Raw genomic sequence first — 20,512 nt, forward strand, 5'->3', positions numbered from 1 at the left:
CACCGAATTGGCAATTGTGCTGAGTTACGATCAGCCGGGGATATGAAGCTGGATTATACAGCTACTGCTATACTTGACATGCGGGTAGCGTTGAAAGAGATATGTATTGAACTGTAGTGAACCATATAACTCAAGGTTACAGAAATAAGTTGAAGGGATGGAGAAGGATTGAGTGAGACAAAGCTTTTGGATAAGAGCCAAACAACACATTTACACACTGTTTACTGTGGAGCAGGGAATACCCAGGGTTCATGTTAATAGTATTTAATATTCACTAATAACATTTTTTCATATTGAGTATCAACAGATTACATTGAGTAAAAAAATGCTACGCATGAGCAGAATACCATCAGCAAAGGCAGTACGGTTTACAAAAAGTCATCATGTGTGCCAAAGTATAAAGTGATCGCTATATAATAAACGGACTAAACTTGGTAAAAAATGTTGATTTTCCTGCTTTTGACGCCTCCTGTGAACATTCGCTGACCTACTGTGTATCTCACAAGAGAGGAGGGGAGTTGAACTGCAGACATGATACCGTGCGTCTCCCCGAAGAGAAGCGACATCACTCACAACTGTTAATCCCAGACGCAAAAAAAACTGAGTGTAAGATGATTGAAAAAAAAAACATGATACCTATCAAATACAGCCATCTAGTGACCAGCTGTTCGATATTTCTGGAAAACATGAAAATAAAAAGTGCTTTCACCAACAACTGTGGAAACATTTTTCCTTCCCCCGACTGTGTAAAGATGTTAAACACAGATTTCTTTGGCTCACAGCAAAATCGAACTTGTACAGCACCGACTGGTGACAAGAGGCCTACGACCACTTCGAAAAAGTGGCAACACTCGCAATAAAGGCACGATCCATAATCCAAATGTAAACAGCTGGAGAGATTTAAAACAGGATTATCACATGACACCATGGGAAACTACTTCACATCCAAGCCACTGATGAGTGAGCTGATGTCTTTTGTTCCTCTTTATAAAGAGCAAAACTGTAACTTACATGTTAAAAAAGTGACAGATTGAATCTTTACCAGAAACCTTAAAGATAACCTTAAATAAGATCATTCACAAATCGAGGAGTAATCCTCTGAAGTTAAAGTTCACCCTGTTTGCGCTGACATGATGACCGTTGAGCCCAGGCTAAAAGCAGGTCATTTGACTGAGGTAGAACCTTAACTTATAACAAGAAAATAATTCATAAAATGATCATTCTACTATCTTATACTGCAGTAATAGAGTTAAAAATAAAACTACATCTGGACGTTACGTAATACTGCCACTGAACAATACTTTGGCTCAGTCCTATGTTGCATAAAAAGCTGACTTGGCTTCTTCTTCTTCTTCTTTTTTTTTTTTTTTTAAAAAGATGATTATATAATCAAGGTTTCCCCTGAGAGCATCTTGGCTGGAAAGGTGCAGCAGTGAACGGGTCATCCAGAGATTTTCCTCCTATGGTCCAGGAATGCAGAGGCCCTACTGCCACTGAGCCCACAGCGGCCTGCTGACCAATCCTGGAGACGACCCGCTGCACCGCCACGGGCTGCTGGAGCACAGGCGTCTCTGTGTGAAGAGGAGCCGCTCGAAAACTGAAACACCGCAAAGTAGGAGGAGTTGATACTTTGACCGGGTGACACTGTTTGCTGTTTTCTATCTGCTGTGTACACGGCTTAAATACATGAGTGTTAATAGGAGCAGCTCTGCTGGTTTCCTGCCTCTTTCCAAACGGTGCCTGGAGGAAAACATCAGATGCCTCGGCGGGTTTATGAGACGCAGAGAAGGAGGCGCTCCCGAATGCCACCCCGCTTCCTTTTCCTGGTGCTTTAAAGGGCGCCAGCTGGAAGACATCAGAGGTTACTGGGCTGTTTGGAGGCTGCAACTGGGATTCTGTGTTAACTGGTATGACATGAAGGCTGGTGCATGGAGTTTGGATGCTCCATTCATCTGACGACAACATGTGTTTATCATAAACACACGCAGTGGTCTTCTGCTGGATCCCTGGCATTTGTTCGTCTTCAGCGAAGAGCACCGGAGCTGCGGTGTGAACGGCTCCATGTTCATTACTGCTGAGCTCCCTCTGCAGGTCTGTGCGTGGAAGAGATGGGAGAAGATCAGATCAAGAGAAAGATGTTGCGACCTCAAGTGACGTTGAAGAGCAATTGATATCTTTCATTGACAAAATCAAGCGGATCAAGCTGATGTTTGGCCTTACCTGTGTAGAATTATGCCCATATCCAAGCAGTTTCTTATTAGTGTACTGGAAATCTTAACCCTTTAAACCTTTTCTGCCACATTGTTTCTCAGACACACATGTAAAGATGTCTGCAGTAAATACCTATAGTGAAAAAGTAAACTGAAGCATAAACAAAATTTACACCTCAGTTTTTCTAAGCTTGTTTCCAAAAAGTTGGGACACTGTAAGGTGGTAAAAAGATTAAAGGCCATCATCGGTATGACATTCAGAGTTTAAGAATAGCCACAAGGCAGCTAAAGTTTGGCCTCGTCTCACTGAAATAAGCAAATATTTCTGCATATGTTGCTCCAGAACTCATTCATCTATCAGCATTAATGATGCCTTTACAGCTGGGCAAGTTAAACATGCCATGTGGACTAATCACCCCAAACCATCAGATGCTGGCTTTTGAACTGTGCGCTGATAACAAACCAGATGGTTCCTCTCTTCTTTAGCCTGGAGGGAGGACTCTGCATACATGGATCCCACAAAGAATTTCAAATCCCTCAGACCACAGGATTTAGGTAAAGCCTTCCATTTTACCTCAGTCCATTTTAAATGAGCTCTGGCCCACAGAAGCTGGCAGCGTTTCTGGACACTGCTCATGTATCGTATATTTTCTCTTCTCATGGCACCATTTTAACTTGTATTTGTGGCTGCAGTTATGCACTGTGTCTGACAACAGTTTTCACAAGTGTTTCTGAGCCCATACAATCCCTTTCACAGCCAAACTGGGTGTGAATTGCAGTGTTGATGGAGGGCCTGAAGATCCCAACCACAGAAAAGTTTTTCCTTGCATACAGAAATTTCTCTGGTTTTGCCCACATCTTTCACTTGTTTTCGATGCTCAAATCCTGAAATTCTTTGCAATCTTACACCAAGAAATTTTATTCCTAAACTGTTTAACAGCATTTAAAAAAAACAGTAGTTAACCCCTTCTTAACGTGACATTTACAAGACAAAGTCTCTCTGGGGTGCTAAATGTATTGATCTGTTGACAATTGACATTTTTAGTGTGCGTGTGTGTTTTTTTTTTTCCATTTGGTTTGCAGATACTCAACTTTCCCCTCTTGCAGAACTTTCCATGCATCTCTAATGACAAACAGGTTAGCATAGATCAGACTGTGCACACAAAAGTTGTTTAAAATGTGGAATGGACTAAGAAACATGGAATTTCCTCTTACTGTTTAAGGCTATTTAAAGTAAAACTCTGTTTAAATCAATACCCAACACGTTGACATTCACATTTGTACTTTATTTGCCATCCCTTAATAATTCTTAAGTTATCTCACAAAAATAGAAGGAGCACACAATATCACAGCTCTGACGCAGGTTTGGGCTATAATGACAAGAGGCGTCTCAAAACACTCGATAGTATCAGATAATTGATAGCTTTCATTTTTGGCAAAAACAACAGAGAAGGAGGGGCTTCTGTTTTTTGTTTTTTTTTGTCAGGTAAATCGTCTTGCTTAGCTTTACTGATTACAGCACACTGGCGGTCACAGGGAAAAAGCTTGAGGGTTGCATAGGTTCAAACAGTAACTGCAAATGACTGAGCTGTTCAGTGGAAGGATCATAAACAGGATAAGCCTTTAATTGCACATGCAGCACCTGCAGGGAATACTCAGCAAAGAGACTTTGAAAATGGCTTCCTCTCAGTTTTTATTGGGACCAAAAATGTGCAATAAATTCAAAATTTAGGTTGTGTCTGTTTTACTAAAAAATACACTCAATACTGGGGCAGATAAGTGATCCTGAAATGACATGAAAGTCATTCTGTGTGCAACTAACATACGTGAAGTAATCTGAACAGATCAGTAAGTGCACTACTTTCTTTTTCGTGCATCTTGGGCTTACAGATTGAACCGATTGATTCAGTTTGTTCTGCAACCTTGACATGAGCCAATCAACTGAACTGTTCTATACTCGACACATGAGTATGTGACATGTAGCTAACCAACACCCATTAAGATCTCAGGACTCCATCAGCATCAAAATAAATCCGTAATTCCAGATTACTTCAACATTTCCCAAAATTTCTTATGCTGTATTTTCAGTATATTTCACAAAAATACTTTTTAAAGTCCGTTTCCTAACACGATAAAATGGCAGGTGAAGGAAGCCATCCCATTGTATACATGCACGGGAAGCAAAATATCTTTGTTTGATCCTACAGAAACATCTACAGTGTATTGCTGACTGGAGTGGATCGTTTTTCTGTTGTAATGCTGCGTAATAACCAAACCCCTGCTACGACAGCGGGGCCGTTCCATCAGACTCGCACTCTTCACAGAGCCCCTCACACAATAAATATCAGACAATTCAGTAAAGCGTAATCCTAAACGCAGACGTCTATAGGACAATGAGACGGGGGAGCAGTAAGTCAGCGCCGTACGCATCCGGCTCTCGGAGAGAGCGATGCAGCTCCGACTACCTGAGAGAATCCAGGGGGCGGGGCTGTGCTTTCAGAGGAGATTTTAATGACAACCTGACTGTAGCCATATTCGCAGCAAACAACAACACAAGAAGGCTACTGGAAAACACATCCAACAATTTGGACTCCACACACGCACACACATACTTATCGTAACACTGTATACCAACACACGTGAACAGAACATTCAACAACACTGCCATGCTTTTTGATATGAATCCTGTGACCACTGAAACTGGCTAACAAAAGCCATAAAAAGCACAAGTTTAGATGAAACAGGACTAAAATTTAAACGATTAAACTCCCACTTTCCATAGGACTTGTTTTGAAAATATAATCCTTCACCAGTTGATGTAAACAAATATAACATGGGCTCACTTTTTTCTTTTGTTCCCCCCCACAAAGTTGGAGTAAGACATGGTACCAAGCCTAATCTTCCAGGTTGGACAGAAACTAGGTTTTATCATCTATACATCTTAATGTACTGACAGTTATTGAATAGTTATAATCAAGAAACAAACAAACAAAAAATACTCTTAGCACAAAATTCCACACAGAGGAATGAAATATTTATATATTTTTCAATAGTATTGAATGATTATGATGTTAAGAATCATAGATTTTATTATAGACTAATATTTATTTCTTACATTCGTTCTCTAACACTCTATTCATATTAACATGTATTAACAGGAAAACAATGTTATATATATATATATGTATATGTATATATACATATATATATATACATATATACTTAGATTCACAAGTAAAGCAATATGTCATCTCATCCACAAGTAAAGCTTTATGACAATGACTTCATATATACGGTCTGGATAAGAGGCTGCAGGGGTAGTTGCAGATATCTATTTACATAAATTAGGATTAAATGGATGAAAGGAATGTTGGAGGGATCGAACAATGTGGAAGGAATGTGTTCATGTGAAAGCAAAGGAGTGTGACAATTATTCATAAAATGACTTTTCTGTTAGCGGAATAGTAATGAGTGTTCTATCATATATATATATATGTATGTGTCTGTGTGTGTGTGTATAAAATTGCTACTGTGTATTGTTTCTTCTATTTCCTATTACTGTTGATTTATCAAATTACTTTTATGATTTCATGCATTTCTGTTGATAATGGCACGCTGTTCTCAATACATTAAAATCACCCTGAATTCTAGTTAAACTCCAGCACAACCTTTTGTTTGCCTTTGTTTGTGTGATAAGTAAAAAAAAATTAAGCTCAAAGTAACAGCAGATGAGAGCCCAACTTGTTCATACTTGATTGCTGGATGTCATTTGTGAGTTTCGTTCGTTTTTCTATTGCCGTTTAGCAAATACACACTTTCAGAAATCCAGCAGTTTGCTTCTCAGATTCCTTTCTGGCACTTTAGCGTTAGGTGGTTATGGCTGTTCCGTTTCCAGAATTGGGACTCAACTCGATGTGATTTTTTCCACTCAAATCTATAGCAGCTTTGACAGCTCACACAGAGCTAATATTAATGCATCTGCGCAGGCTACATGACTTAAGTTTGACTTAGTTTCAACAAAGTTTGGCTTTGTTTACAGAAATGAACCTCATCTGAAGAACTGGTCATTTAACTTTTCCATGTTTTTTTGTCTTTAAAATGTGCAAATAAATTGAGGGAGGAGAATTTAAAAAGGCAAACGACAACAAATTCACTTGTGCACGATAACTACAACCACTTAGAACTATGCCTATTATACATTACAACAATGATCTTCTAATGTTTTCTATTAGACATACTGCAGTATTATTCAAACAAACTGGATAGCTAGATTTTATCCTGATTGACAGAAAAGATGCCGCGATTCATTTTCAGAAAGAATGATGAAGGTGTTTCGGCCACTCGTTTCCAAATGACAAAATGTGATGGATGTAGACGACAACAAACAGTAAAAACCCAAGCGTGAGGATGAGAGAGGAGAGGTGAAGAGAAGGCAGATAATGGGATCGCTGAAGTAGAAAGCAGGAATGAAGAAGCGCTGACAGATGAAGGATGTTTCTACAGTTGGAACTAGAATGAAGATGGCAGCCAGGGGGGTGCAGGGAGCTAGCTATGACAACAGTGGTGATCGCTATGCTATGCCAGACTATAATCCAGTGTTACAGCTTCTATGAGGGGATGGGCCGCCTACAGGTCGATGAGCTGGTCCACCAGCAGCAGGGAGCGAGCCAAGTTGGGGAGGCTGGATTCAGAGCCACCACTGTTACTGCGCGAGTGGCCTCCTGAAACTGGCCGGAGAGAGATGGGGAAGGCAAGGGGACGAGACGAGTACAGGCAAACACAGGGGAGGAGAAGCAGAGGAGCGGGAGTCACAACAAGCAAACAAAGCGGTCAAAGAGGGGGGAAGAGGTCAAGAAAGAAAGAATTTACCGCTACATGTTTTAGAACATACTCGACTCAAACTCTGACAATATGAAAACAGGACAGGTACTTGATCATTTCATTAGGTTTAATTCCAAGAAATTGCAACTGTAGAGAAGCCCCCCCCCAAAACCCAACCAATTATTGGATGTGTCTTAGCCCATGCTGCCTACAAGAGACTTTAAAGACCTACCTTGGGAATTCTTTCTGCCCGTGACGGGAATAGGATCAAACTCATCCTCTGTGGCTACCTCAGCACTGGCCTGTTGGGGCTCAAAGTCTGAAATCAGGAGAGACGAGTCTGCAGAAAAACGGAATAAAGGTTTGCTGCTGATGTGAAAATATCACCAAGATGTTTGGAGTAAAACAATCAGAAATACAGGGAACCTGTGGGCAATGAGAAGAATGAGAAGTTTCTTCGTAGCATTCTTTGGTTAATGCTTCTTCACATAAAATGTAGGCGATAATAAAAGCTGGGGTTTTTCCTTCCTCGGGATGATAAAAATGCTCATAAACCAGCAATTTGTACACAAACACATCTGCTGCTCTTTGTTCGTACAAAGTCTGTTTCATAAGATATTATAAAGAAACACCAGTGGTAATTATTTGGATGCAGCTGGTTCACATCTTATTCAAGCTGTGATTTGGTTCATCAACAGCAGTTATATTGTTTTGTTACTTAAAGAAGGACCAACGACTGAATTACGGCCTCACAGAGCTGTTCAACGGAGGCACTTGGATATCTATAAATTCTAAATGTGATTTTAAAGTGACACAAAGAATATTTAATAAGGACCTTCTTTTATAAACAGGCAAAACCTGACAGTATATCAGACCTGAAAATTACTCACTTGGCATTAAATGGCAAACTTTTTTGAAGTTATGAAGACAAACAGCAGTCCATGAAGATGAATTTGAAAGTTCTAAACTGTGATGGAAACACCTCTGATGCCACCTAGTGGTTGAAACATATCACTCTCAACACACAATTAGTCATTGTGCAGGTCTAAGCAGGGTTCATCTAAACTTGACAGGGATTTTGCACTTTGGTTTTAATCCTGTTTCCCCTGGAGTACAACCAGAGCTGCCTGATGGACAGATTTGAAAAAAGGGGGTGAGTCAATCTGACGATCAAACTCTGTAAAGGATGACCTTGTGTATCCTCACCAATGGCTCCCCAAGGAAAACTGCTTGCTCATTGTTTCAAGGGAGCAACAATGAATTAAGATGTCAATTCCTGTCATAATGGAGGACCAAAATGAATCCAGGCCACATAACATCCACCCTATCACAGTTAACACCACCAGAACAAGTTGCTAAATTGCTGTGGTCTTATCAATACTGTCCTGTTTATTTCCAATTATTTGGTTTCAATAGCAATGCTACACTTGCATTCCTCTGTAAGAATATTGTTATCAGCCAACTGTCTTATCATGATATAGCCATTCAAAGCTTTGCAGAGAGCAGAAAGTTCAGTATTGGATCACGGGCGAAATGTTGCCAGAGACAATATAGAGACGCATGGTGAAGAAATTATGGTCTGCTCAGGAAATTCAGTAGAATTTGGTTAAATGTTGGAGAGAGCGACCATGCTTCCCTGAAGTTTCCAGCGTGGGATATTCTAACAAATACTCTAACATCAGTCGTGACTTTAAAAGTTCAGAACACAAGAGAGAAGAGTCATGTAGAGTGAACAATGGGACAATCTGACAGAGCTGAAAACCTTATAGTCGGATCATGAACAGACATATCATGCTGCACCTTAGTTTGCTGAACAGGCGACCAAACATTCACGGACTGTAAACATCAGCTGGAACGGTGATCTACAGCATTTTATGATGATGCTGTTGTCTTTATTTTTGAAAGCCTACAGCTTCTCCTCTACAGCGAAACTTTGTTTGCTTCATCCCTGCCCCCTTTTCTAGAGTTCAGCACTGGAGGTCAGTCTGCCAGCTGCAGACACCGAAAATCAGTTGCTGCTATGGCTGAGGAAGAAAAGGAGGTTTTCAAGTTCCATAAAAGAGGTTTTTCTTCCTTTTGAGGAAAATATCAAAGACCAGGTTACTAGGTTCTCCATCAGGTTGCTCTAAATTCAGCCCTGACACCGTGTTAAACACCTCAGGCTATTTTTGTAAGTCTCTTTCAACTTACCTCCTTTAGGCAGCACAGAGTCTCCAGACAAAATACTGAAATCATCCAAAGCAGAGGCGGCAGACGTGGGAGCAGAGGAGGTGGCGCTGCTCACTGCCACCGAGGCAGGAGGACCAGAGATCAGAGAGCAGCCCAGGAGGGAGTCGTCTGCAGTGAGAGGGTCTGGGACAGGTCAAGAGAAACCAAACGTTTATTTTTTGCTTATTAACATAACCTGATCTTTTTAGTTCGGAAAACCAAAATATCTTTATTTTCAGTTTTACATTACATACACTTTCATGTGCTCTGTTGGTGAAGACAGGCAAATAACCTCTCAGTTTGTAAATAGATTATTGAAAAGAAATAAAATACAGCCATAACTATTAATATATAAACTTAAGTATATTTAAAAACTTGTTGTCCGTCTTTGCTAAAAACATTTTATAACTCAAACAACACAGAACATGTTAACAAGTTCTGAAATCCTTTTTGGCCACAAGGGGGCAGCAGAAGCCAACTGCAAACAATACTTTTAACCGAAATGTTAAGACAACAACTCTGTTTGTTGCCGTTCATTTCACACGGCTCATTTCACTCACTGTTGATATAAAACTATCGATTTATCAGCTTTCACTCCACCCACTGATAAGAAGGTGTGCTCCGCATACCATAGGAGTTTCTATTTGCACACACAAAGAATAGAAAATAAGCATTCAAGCTTATTTACTTACATCTTTAATTTGGTTTTAACTCTCTTTGTTGGTTACTGTACCAAAACACAGAAACCTGAATACATGCTCGTACCTTTTGCAGACTCTTCCACAGACCCACCAAAAGGATCAGACAATGACAGCAGGTCGGGAAGCATAAGTGAGGATGTGTCGGGAGATTTGAGTCCTTCGATCAGCTTCTCTGAAGGCCAGGGAAGAATGAGAGAATGGAAAAGGAGATGTGTGTGAGTTAAGTATAAAAGCAAAAATGCAAGTGTTTATAGCCACGTGCTTTCACGCAGAGCTGAAAATGTAGCAGGAGTTTAAAATAAAGAACCTCCCATACCAACGGTCTAACTTGAATATAAGCATCAATTGAGACTGGCTGCTGATCATGTTCTTAATGTTTAGATCATGTCCTTTTGAATAATTGTTCATTCGTGTCAGTATTCTTTGTTTTTGAGATTTACATGTTTTCATTAGACAAAAAAAAGGAAGATTTTCATGACTGGTGTGCTGTCATGTTTTGATCATTAAGCTCACTTTTCATATGTTCATAAAGCAGCTTTCAATTTTTCTTACCACAGTAAAAAAAAAAAAAAGCTCATACAAAGGTGTGAAAGAGATATATATATATATGCTGTTTTAACCTATATTTACCTGGAGCATCTGACAGTTCGAGGGTATGGAAAGGATCTGGGACAACCAACAGTGACGCTCCTGATTCCAGAATAGCAGATGGTCTTTCATCTAGAAAGCAGAAGCAGCAGTGAAACTGAGGAACGATTTGTAATCAACACAAAATGTTCTTTAAAAAAAAAAAAAGAAAAAAAATGCAAGGTGGAAGACTGTGTTTCTAATAAATTGTTCAAACTAAAATGGCTCCAGCTGGGCTCTTAGGGTTCTGGCTCCTAATAATTTCATTACAGTGTTTTTAGATTAATTCACTCTTTCTGATTAGTGCGGCTGGCATTGCCAAGCAGATAGCCAGCCTGAGAGGTGTGCAATTTGTTTTAATTCAGTTTTTCTGTCTTCATTTGTCAGTGGAGCAGGCTGCATGCTTTACATCGAAGGTTTTGCAGTTCGTCAGCCTCTTTAATTAGTTCTTACCGCAGAATCACTGCATTGTGGTGAAAAGATGAATGACTGGTTTGTAAGGTTAAAATGTAACATACTAGTTTCTTGGAGGGTATTTTCCACAGTTGATGCCTGCAGACCTGGTATGAGCTCTTCGGAGGATTTTGCATCGGTGTCCGACAGTAGGTCTGGTGAAAAGAAAATACCTGTCACTCTTTTTTCTTTCAACCTAAAACACTAAAACACACTGCAATAGACCCTGAATAGTAAATACTTGTTAAAAAAATTCAGTCAAATGTTACCATTAGCCTTTTTGTCGTCAGGTTTGAACTCCACAGCAGTGAGGTTGGAAAAGTTGTCATCGTCAAATGGGTTCCACGCTGGCTGAGTGGGGGTGTCTGTGGCACCGCCCGAGGGGGCGGCTTTGCTCTGGTCTTGTGCTGCATCACTAAGACTGAGCTGAATGGGTTGGATGGTGCCTGGCTGAGACGTAAGCGATCTACAAGTGAAAAATATATACATGTCAGAGATAAACGAGCAGCAAAAGTGCTGCAACAACTCCTTACTTGCTGTAAAATGTCACTTACTGACAGACTGTAGCGTCTCCATTAGCTCCTGGCGGCTGCTGTGAGGAGTCACTGACCGGAACTGCAGCAGCAGCGCTCGCTGCGTCACTCGCTGCGCCTTGGTGGCCTCGTTCCTCAGTCGTCTTTGGAGTTGCAGGGGGAGTCTAATCAAAAGAGGCATAGAATTAGCAGGAAGCAGAATTCATTAACATTTTAACGTCTTTAGTCAAAGAGGTAAAAAAACTCTGTGATGGACAGATGGTATTTATTCTAGAACAAACATATAGCGGTCATTAAAATCAGGCCCTGTTTGAAGTAGGAGGCCTCTTACTATCTCAGCTGTCTTTTGACTGACGTCAGTGGAGGAAGGCTGAGCCTGGGCAGCTGATGGTTGAATTATCTGCTGCTGCTGAGCGACTGACGGCTGACTGGATGCCTGTTTGCTGGGAGAAGGCTGAGCCTCCGGCTGCTGAGTCTGGTTAGTCTGCTTGCGACGCGCTGGGCGTTGAGGTGGGGCCGGACTGGATGGAGTCTGTGCCGCCTGCTGGGAAGCGGAGCCGACCACGGAGGGATGTGCAGTCTGTTGCTGTGCTGTTGGCTGTGCTTGTGGTGGAGCTTCAGCTTTGGCCACTAGTGGTGCTGCTAATGGTGCCGTCTCTGCTCCAGCAGCTGCAGCTGGCTGCACAGCCTATTACACAAACATATGTTGCAGACTCTGTGGTCTCTCAAAGCAAGTCACATTTTCAAGGTACTTTTACATATGAACAAAAAATTCATCTTAAGTTTAAATTTTTTTTTTAAATTACAATATAGGTTTTGCATAAACTTGCAATTAAATCATTGGCATTACAAAGACTGCACCTGCTTTACTGGAGCGGCAGCCTGACTTGTGTTGTTTTGTGTCTGGATGAGCGGCTGAGCTGACGTCTGTGCCTTCTGTGACTGGAGGGCTGCAGCTGGTTGGAAGAGGTCTAAGCTGACTCCTGCAGGATGTTAAACAGAGCACAGGCTACACATTAATGCAGTCTTAATACTTGCAAGATACTTAACAGTTTTTACACAATGCCACATAAATAGATTGCTTTGCATTTACAGTAAGCAGGTAATTCTCATTAAAAATGGTTAAAAAACAATGACATAATCTGCTTAATACTAATCCTTCTATGTGATTTATAGCGGGCACAAAAAACTGACGGAGCACTGGAGAAAATCATTTCAGAATAATTTTTGGTCAATGGTTAGATTGGTTTAATATGCATGTATCTCAGCCTGCATACTTGATCTATTCCTGCACTCATTGTGCTCACAAAGGCTTGAAAGCACTTCCATACTTCCATTTTTCTAAAAGCTGGTTTCCCGAGACAGAAAACGAAGAATAATGACAGAGTGTTGTACATACCCACAGTCTGAGCCGCACCAACAGGGAGATTAGCCCTCTTGCGAGGAGTGAGAGCTGCCGGCTGGATGGGTAAGATGCCAGCAGCAGGCTGGGTGTGCACCGCTTTAGGCCTCTGGCGCGGGGTGATGGAGGTTTCAGTGGTGGGAATTGGATCTGTCAGTCTGACAACAAAGGGGTGGGGGTGTGTTTGCCCTTGTTGTTAAGCGTTAACATGATTTAATGAGTATCAGAATACAGACTGAAACCAATTACTTCCGAAAAAACGTTGTGTTACTAGAGCTTCAACAGTATTACAAGTAAGCGGGTCGTGCTTGCCTGGACTTAGTCTGGCTCTTCTTTGCTGCAGCAGCCTCACTCGCCTTGATCGGCTCAGGAAGTTTAGAAGGAATGGGAGAATTCTAGTTTAGGAGGGAAAAAAATGCAATTTTTATAAAAAAATAAATAAAATGTTTTTAAATTTGCAAAGAATTTCTACAGGATCAAGCAATCGATGAAAGAAAGAAAAATGATCACTGTAGTTATAATATCACCATGGTTATAAGGGTGTTCTACTGTGTGCACCTATAAACCAGAGCAGATTTCCCTCCCACACTGTTACAACTGAGATGTCTGCCTGTGTAGGTCAGGCAGAAAAGCTTTAGCAGATTCCAAGAGGAAAATCAATTCCTGATAAGAGAAAGTCAAGCAAAGCTAAATATTTTACGTTCCCCTAAAGTTAAGAGACACTGACCTTCACATTCTGAACAGGACAGGTCCGCTGAGCTAGTTTAAAAGCAAAGTAGGACACCTGGTAGATATCTGGTCTTTTGTCTGGGTCTGGCTCCAGCATATATCCTAAAAAAGAACAGTCATCGAGAGAAGGTGTGAAAATCTAAAAGAAAACAGAGATGAAACTTAACCGGCAGAAGGGAATTTGACGTTACCGAGAACATTATTCAATATTCAACAGGTACTAACGAATTAGGCAGTGAAGATCGTAAGAGTAACGGGAATTATCTGGAATGGTGAAACTGCCATCACAGATGGCCACCTGGCTTTCACCAAAGGGGAGAGTGAAGAAGCACAACTTGTACAGCAAACAGCCCAGCGCCTGGAGAGGACAACCACATGCACACCCATTCACAGAGGAGAAGAGAAGATATTAAGAGTCACAGGAAACACCTTTCCCCACGTGAAGCTGAAATACGACTGCAATACTGCGCATTAACGTCAGGCTTTAAATGATTGTCTCTTAAAGAGGAGCTGTAATGTTTAAACTGGGATCTATGTTCTATGTGCACTTTAAAAGCACACTCTGTCGCATTCACTCACCCAGATATCGGCCTTTGTGGTGATAATCTTGTTGTTGTACAGGTTCACCATTTCTGGGGCGCGATATGATAAAGTGGTGTACCTGAATGAAGACAGTAAAAGGACAACATAAAGTACAAAGACAGCAGCATGTTTTTATTCTGGTACTAAAAAAAAAAAACACACTATTACAAGCTTAGAAATGTGAAGAAAAAAAAAAAAAAAAAACAGAAGTGCTAATGAATGAAAGCTGCAGAGGAAAAGAGGCACAAACTTTTTGATCTCTTCCTCCACGACGGCCACTCCTTCAGTCTGGGGGCTCTGAAACTTGTTTGTGGCGCTGCCAAAGTCACACAGCACATAATGACCCTTGTCGTGCAACAGGATGTTTTCCACCTGTAGACACACAAGAGAGGACTCTTACGCACAAGTTAAGCTGCTTTGTTTGAGGCCTGTGTGAGGCCTAATGTGAAAGGATTAATTCAGAGCACAATGCAGCTACCTTGACATTATGACATGGAGATTTAAATGGCTACCCAGAAACTGTGACATCAAATTGATGCTGTGTTCACTTCGCAGACAGTGAAGGTGTTTTGAGCACTGAAACAAGTTCCATTCTACTCTCCTCTCCTATCAGACCAATTGCATTATGCATTATTAAACACAGCTTCCTCCCACACTAACATACTAATCAGAATTCTTCAAAAGATGAACTACAGTAAGCTCTGCCGCATTGAAGACCATTCACACAAGAAAGTTTAAAAAGCTGAGGCAGAAACATCTGATAATCGCTGTCAATGAGACTTGATTTAACAGCCTTGCACGCTAAAAGGGAAAGGCTCAAATTTGTGCAAATATTAGTAACAATAATCGTGTTTCCTGTTAAAGCGAGACCACAGCTGTTTATTGCTGCACCTGATGGTGTGAGGGAACCAGCAAGAAAATGGAGGAAAAGCGGGTCGATGCGGTTTCAGAAGAGGCACCAAATATGTCACCTTAAGGTCTCTGTGGATGATGGGTGTCTTGCGCTGGTGCAAGCGGAATACAGCATCACAGGTGTCACAGAAGATCTGCAGCACCTCAGACTCCGTGAAGCCAGTCTGCAGCCTCTGGTTCATCAAATTGACCACTTGACCTCCTAGAAAATAACATTCAATACTCATTACTAACAGCAAGGTAATTAACTTTCGACGTGTTCTTTTTGTTTTTCTCATTGTTCAGACTTATTGTGTAGAAACAGCACAGCCACACTGAAATACAGATGTATTCATAAAGTGAAAGCTGCCCGAGCTCAGTTTTTATTTTTCATTATTTAAAAGCATGTGTTTGCAAGCCACATCCTCCTTCACTTTCAGCACTCACCCTTGCAGTAGTCCATTAGTATGAGAACTTCCCACACATCCCTTGATCCCATAGCTGTGATACTTGAGTCCAGATAACCAACAATGTTCTTGTGACCGACAAGGTCTTTCTGCAGGAGCACACACACACACACACACACACACACACACACACACACACACACAATCATCAATACACCGCTATGCACAAAGCATGTGCCAAACAGGACAGCTTAAATAAACTGTTGCATACAACCCACATCCTGACTTGTGAGGAGACTGGCTGGAACATTCAAGTCTTTCATTTTAACTAGATTTTCCATTACAATCACAAAAGACAACATCATTTTGATAGGCAGAAAAGGTGAAACAAAAAGTAACATTTTTCATATTCTGCTGCTGCTGCAAAAAGGCCCAACAATTGTGCTGCCATAACACAATGATTTGGTCTGGTCAGTACTCTGAGATGCAGTGAGGGGCCATGGCCTGCAGGGGGAGCTGCAATGGAGAACGGGCTAAAAATCAGGAATCTATTAGGTAATGAAAAAAATGTCAAGTACTGCAGCTGAGGTGAAGCACCGTCTGTGTGTGTCTGCGTGTGCTGAAGAGGGGAAGCGAGACAGAACGCAGGAGATGAAATTAAAAGAGTCTGAGGTTAGAAGGGCAAAACTAGGCCCACAATGCACACGGCTCTGTTAAATGTTTGTCGAGTGATACAATCTGCCTTGTTTGTAATCTGAACATCCATTGCTTCCTTCCTTCCTGCGTGTTCCTTCGCACAGAGAAGGCAAAGTCCTCTGCAGACTCTGAGCTTTCTAAACTTTCCCAGATGGTTTTCATTTCTACTCACAGACACATACTGCATCTGACCAAGCAGAGAGGTCAGAAAATTTTCATTTTTAAAGGATGTGACACACGTTTACAACAAATTTGAGGCAGAAATGTGTGTTATTTTACAAAAGCAAACAGACAGTATCGAATGCAAATGTCTCAGAAGCCCAAAGAGGGACAATAAGAACATCAGAACTAAAACAATCAGAGAACGCAGAGAAGGAAAACCAAAATACTGACATTTCATCAAGAGCTACATTTTCCTTAAGTTCATGCTGATACAAACCATCACATGTAAGACAAAACTTTAAAAACAGAAGTGGTACACACAGAATCTGATTAACGCAGAGTGCAACTATCTAAACAACCCTAGAGCAGGCTGCATTTTGATAGAACTCCAGAGTCTGGATGAAACGAGATATCTTGCATATGTAATTTTCTTCCAAAATACTTTTTTTTTGGAGCCGCCTTCATGTGTGGTTTTCACCCGGCGTACTAAACCGCAAGAGCACAGAGGAAGAACGAGCAGAGAAATGTTGAATCTCAGAAGCTCACCATTATCTGAATCTCCCGTTTGCACACCTGCAGATCGTGCTCGTTGTTGACGTACATCCTCTTCAGCGCACAACGCACCCCTTGGTTCGTTTTCACAAGGAACACGATTGCAAAACCACCTGCAGGAATGAAAAAGAGATAAGTCAGTCAGATAAGACGAGACCAGAATCAACACTATGAATTCTTGACAATTAACATTAAGCCAGGAATCTGCACTCTGAGATGCAAAAAGGAGATTTTCCAATGAGACACTGATGAAAAATCTACAACTGCACTGCCGCTGCGAGCTTTTACACGCCATCATAATTTTGGCAATTTAGCAGACGAGGTATTTTTGTTGTTGTTGTTGTCACCTCATTACTTGTCCAACTGTTGCAGTGTCCGTCTTTGCAGCCTTACAGGATCAGGACCACATGGTGCTGCCTTATAGCGTTATCTATTAGTCATGTCACTGCTGCAGGGTTTACGTAGAGGCCTACATCGAGGCCTAACCATCTGGTATAGCTCAGACCACAAATTCACTGTGCCGAGTCTAACTGTGACTCTGCCATCTATTTCAGACAGCTCACACATGCTTCAACTTGGCGTGTGGCACTGTGAGGTACACCTATGAACACTGGTGCAGGATGAGAATGCATCATTTTAAGTAAACAAGTAGGTTCTGGCCGGCCGAAGTGCAATGTTTTGAATTCTGACGAGCTTGCAGCCTGACACAACCGATTAGGAGCAGAAATGCTGGAATTACTTCTGTCCCAGGTTCAGAAACCCACGGATAGATGTCGCACTATTGTTCAGTCCTGCTCTATGAGGTGAGGGGTGTCTGAGCTTGACAACCTCACTGCAGGACTATATTCTCTTGTTCAAGTAACGTATTGCGTTAACCGTGATGTGTTTCTCAAATTAAAGTCATTTAAAAAGCATGGTGTTTTGGTGAAGTACGGCCTTCACCTAGTGAGTCTCAATCTGGCCTCTGCTCCTGCATAATTGTACCCTCAAGTGTGAGCGTTACAATTTGCCAACCACTGCTTGTTGTAAACATTCATTTAAAAAAGGGATAACGCAGCTGCCAGGCGCCAGGAAGTCCCAATCTCCTTGAATCACATTTCTGAGCCACAATGGCAGCACAGAAAACCGGGTTTGTTTGTTACAGCTGAGTTGAAAGAAAGTGGTAGGCCTCTGTTTAGCATCCGTGTTTAAATCTCCAAAAATACCACCGGGGGATGGCACAGGGTTGCATTTCTGTGCCGTTACCCTGACTGGCTCGAGCCTGCGGGGCACACATCACACCATCGCTTCAACAACACACATGAAAAGAGAGGACAAGACAGACAAACAAACGGCATCATCTGCGTGCATCCCCTTCTCACCTTCGGCAACTACCTCCTCAACAGTGACTTGGTGCCGCCCGACGGTGAATGCTCGTCCAATGAAATTCCCTCCTGCATGACTGGATCCAGAGCTGCCACCCCCTCCTCCAGAACCAGGCCCGGAGCTGACCAACTCCCGACGAGAATCAAAGAACTTCCTCATGCTGTCAAAATGACAGGAGGAAAAGGAAAATCCGGCTTCAGTCTCTCACACAGTGCTGAGCTGCCGTTTCTTGCGTGGTGGCTTATTGCGATGATACACAATGCAGCCCCTATCGTGCCCCTAACGGGGTTGAGTCTGTTTGGTGCGGTGGTGCCTCGGTCACTTATGGGGATGTTGAGATAACCCTGGTTTTGGTGGAAAATGTCTCCATTTGCTTGCCAACACAAGCCAGTTGGTGATGGCTAGAGCGGTTATGTAAGTGAATTACACCAGCCAGGAGGTTAAAGCATCTCAGAGAAAGTATATCATTAACTAGCCATCCAGCTGTTCGTGGTCGGCTGCGACTGCTGATGAAAAATGAAAAAATAAAAAAACAGGTCCATCTCCATCTCTTCCAGCCATTACCAAGCTAGCTCAGTGCTAGCTACTCACGCGCTATGACATTTCGTGTAAGGTTATCCTCTGTAGATGATGTCTTCTCGTGCGATACACCCGATGTATAACTTGCGAGTAAGTGTTACCTGAAATTGTCTTTCCATCCTCAGTAAAGTGGCCCGACCGTTTGTTGCCCCATAGCTAGCAGTCCGTGTGGCTATTTAATTGCTTACATTTACAATTAAACTGTTATTTTAGGTAGCTAACGTTTTAGCGCGACGCAGGCTTTCGAGTCGGCAGGATATTCAAGTCTCTGTCTGCTGCAAATATGCCACCACGGAATCTGACATCCACCAAAAACATCAGACCGAGGTTTCAACCCAGCTGTGTAATCTCTGCAACCACAGCAATCTTTGGCTGCCAGCGATATCGCAACATCCTAGCTGTTGCTGTTGACGCAAGGACGGAATTATGGGTAATGCAGTTCTATGCGGAGATGAAACCTGCCCCCCTCCCCTTCCCCCTCCCTCGCTTATGAGGTCATATGTGGCGTTCATGTCACATATCTTAGCTCGTTCATGTTACATACATACAAACATACATACATTATGTATTATTATGTATTAATATTCGCTCTAAACCTGAACTACAAGACGCAGTGGTTGTTTTCCTTGGCATTTTGGACAGAATTTTAAAAAACATTCAACAGCTTTCATGATAATTTGGGGGACCAGCTTTGGTTGGTTTGCCTCTGCTGAATCTGGGATTTAATTTTGGAACTTTTTGGGTCATGTTTTGATCAAATTTCATCTCTTTTTAGATATTCTGTGTCTCTTTAAGAATATTTTGTGTCACCTTTTAGTTTTTGGACTCTAGTGGTTGTTTTATCTTTTCGTGTCAGATTTGGGACATGTTGTGTCTCATTTTAGTTACTGTCCATTTGGATATCCACAATTCTTTGCCTTTCGAGGTAAATGCACATTGGTTTATTACATTTACTCATTAAGATGAGCTTTAAAGCTTTTATCCAAAGCGCCTTAGAAGTGAGGATAAGTGCACATCAGGGTAATGTGGTTAGGACTCTGCAGTATGTGGAATGGTGAAACTAGAGATCAAGCCAATCTTCCAATTGTTGGATTACTGTTCTGAGCTGTGATACAGGTCGTCAAAGATCTTGTTATTTCATGGCACATTTTGATCGTTTCACATCTCTTTGCTGCTAGTTTTTTTTGTTTTTTTTTAGCTAGCTTTTCTCTATCTCTTTTGGGTGTTATGTGTCTCTTTCAGGGATGTATATTCCCAGAAAAAGACAGGAGCTATGGACTCTTTTGACCTCAGGGGCAGTATTCAGTGTAACTATTCAGTAATTAAAACACTTTAAATTGTTTTGTACATGAAATGTGCAATACAAATAAAACTGACTTTGACTTTGACTAATCCTAATTCTTAGGATTTTCACAATGTTATGATGACATCTCACACATTGTGAAAATATACCTGTGCTGTCAATATTTTAGAAACCTGGCAGGTTGGTTACAAATTACAATTTTACATGAAGTACAATTTATGATTGTCAAATTTAAACAAAACATTTTGTAATATATCTGTTTTATTTGTTCTTGACAAAAAATAGCAATTT

General features: G+C 41.4%; 1 protein-coding gene across 2 annotated transcripts; it reads right to left on the bottom strand.

Annotated features, from left to right (window-relative positions):
* Positions 1-248: 248 nt before the first annotated feature.
* LOC142373261 (AP2-associated protein kinase 1-like) lies at positions 249-19,324 on the bottom strand. 2 transcript variants are annotated; one of them, XM_075456442.1, is made up of 20 exons: positions 18,336-19,324; positions 16,969-17,087; positions 15,605-15,713; positions 15,238-15,380; positions 14,517-14,638; positions 14,264-14,345; positions 13,910-14,042; positions 13,683-13,786; positions 13,268-13,350; positions 12,953-13,113; positions 12,415-12,536; positions 11,885-12,241; positions 11,575-11,717; positions 11,290-11,486; positions 11,086-11,175; positions 10,571-10,660; positions 10,005-10,112; positions 9,222-9,383; positions 7,264-7,371; positions 249-2,093 (listed from the first exon to the last, which is right to left on the bottom strand). In XM_075456442.1, the coding sequence occupies exons 1-20, from the start codon at positions 18,496-18,498 to the stop codon at positions 1,390-1,392; spliced, it is 3,300 nt and encodes a 1,099-aa protein (XP_075312557.1). In that variant the 5' UTR covers positions 18,499-19,324; the 3' UTR covers positions 249-1,389. The 2 variants fall into 2 exon arrangements, with proteins under 2 accessions (XP_075312557.1, XP_075312558.1); XM_075456443.1 differs by lacking the exon at positions 249-2,093 and adding an exon at positions 3,476-6,937.
* Positions 19,325-20,512: the final 1,188 nt, after the last annotated feature.

Source organism: Odontesthes bonariensis, chromosome 22 (genome assembly GCF_027942865.1).
Source record: "Odontesthes bonariensis isolate fOdoBon6 chromosome 22, fOdoBon6.hap1, whole genome shotgun sequence".
In the NCBI taxonomy this organism is placed as follows: domain Eukaryota; kingdom Metazoa; phylum Chordata; class Actinopteri; order Atheriniformes; family Atherinopsidae; genus Odontesthes; species Odontesthes bonariensis.

Bases quoted from the DNA above. Each gene is read 5' to 3' on its own strand.
- LOC142373261 (XM_075456442.1), bottom strand. From the start codon at position 18,498: ATGAGGAAGTTCTTTGATTCTCGTCGGGAGTTGGTCAGCTCCGGGCCT. The intron at 13,787-13,909 runs GTTAGTACCTGT...GTTCTTTTTTAG, and splicing joins CGATCTTCACTGCCTAATTC to GATATATGCTGGAGCCAGAC. The intron at 12,242-12,414 runs GTGCAGTCTTTG...TTTGTGTAATAG, and splicing joins CTGCCGCTCCAGTAAAGCAG to GCTGTGCAGCCAGCTGCAGC.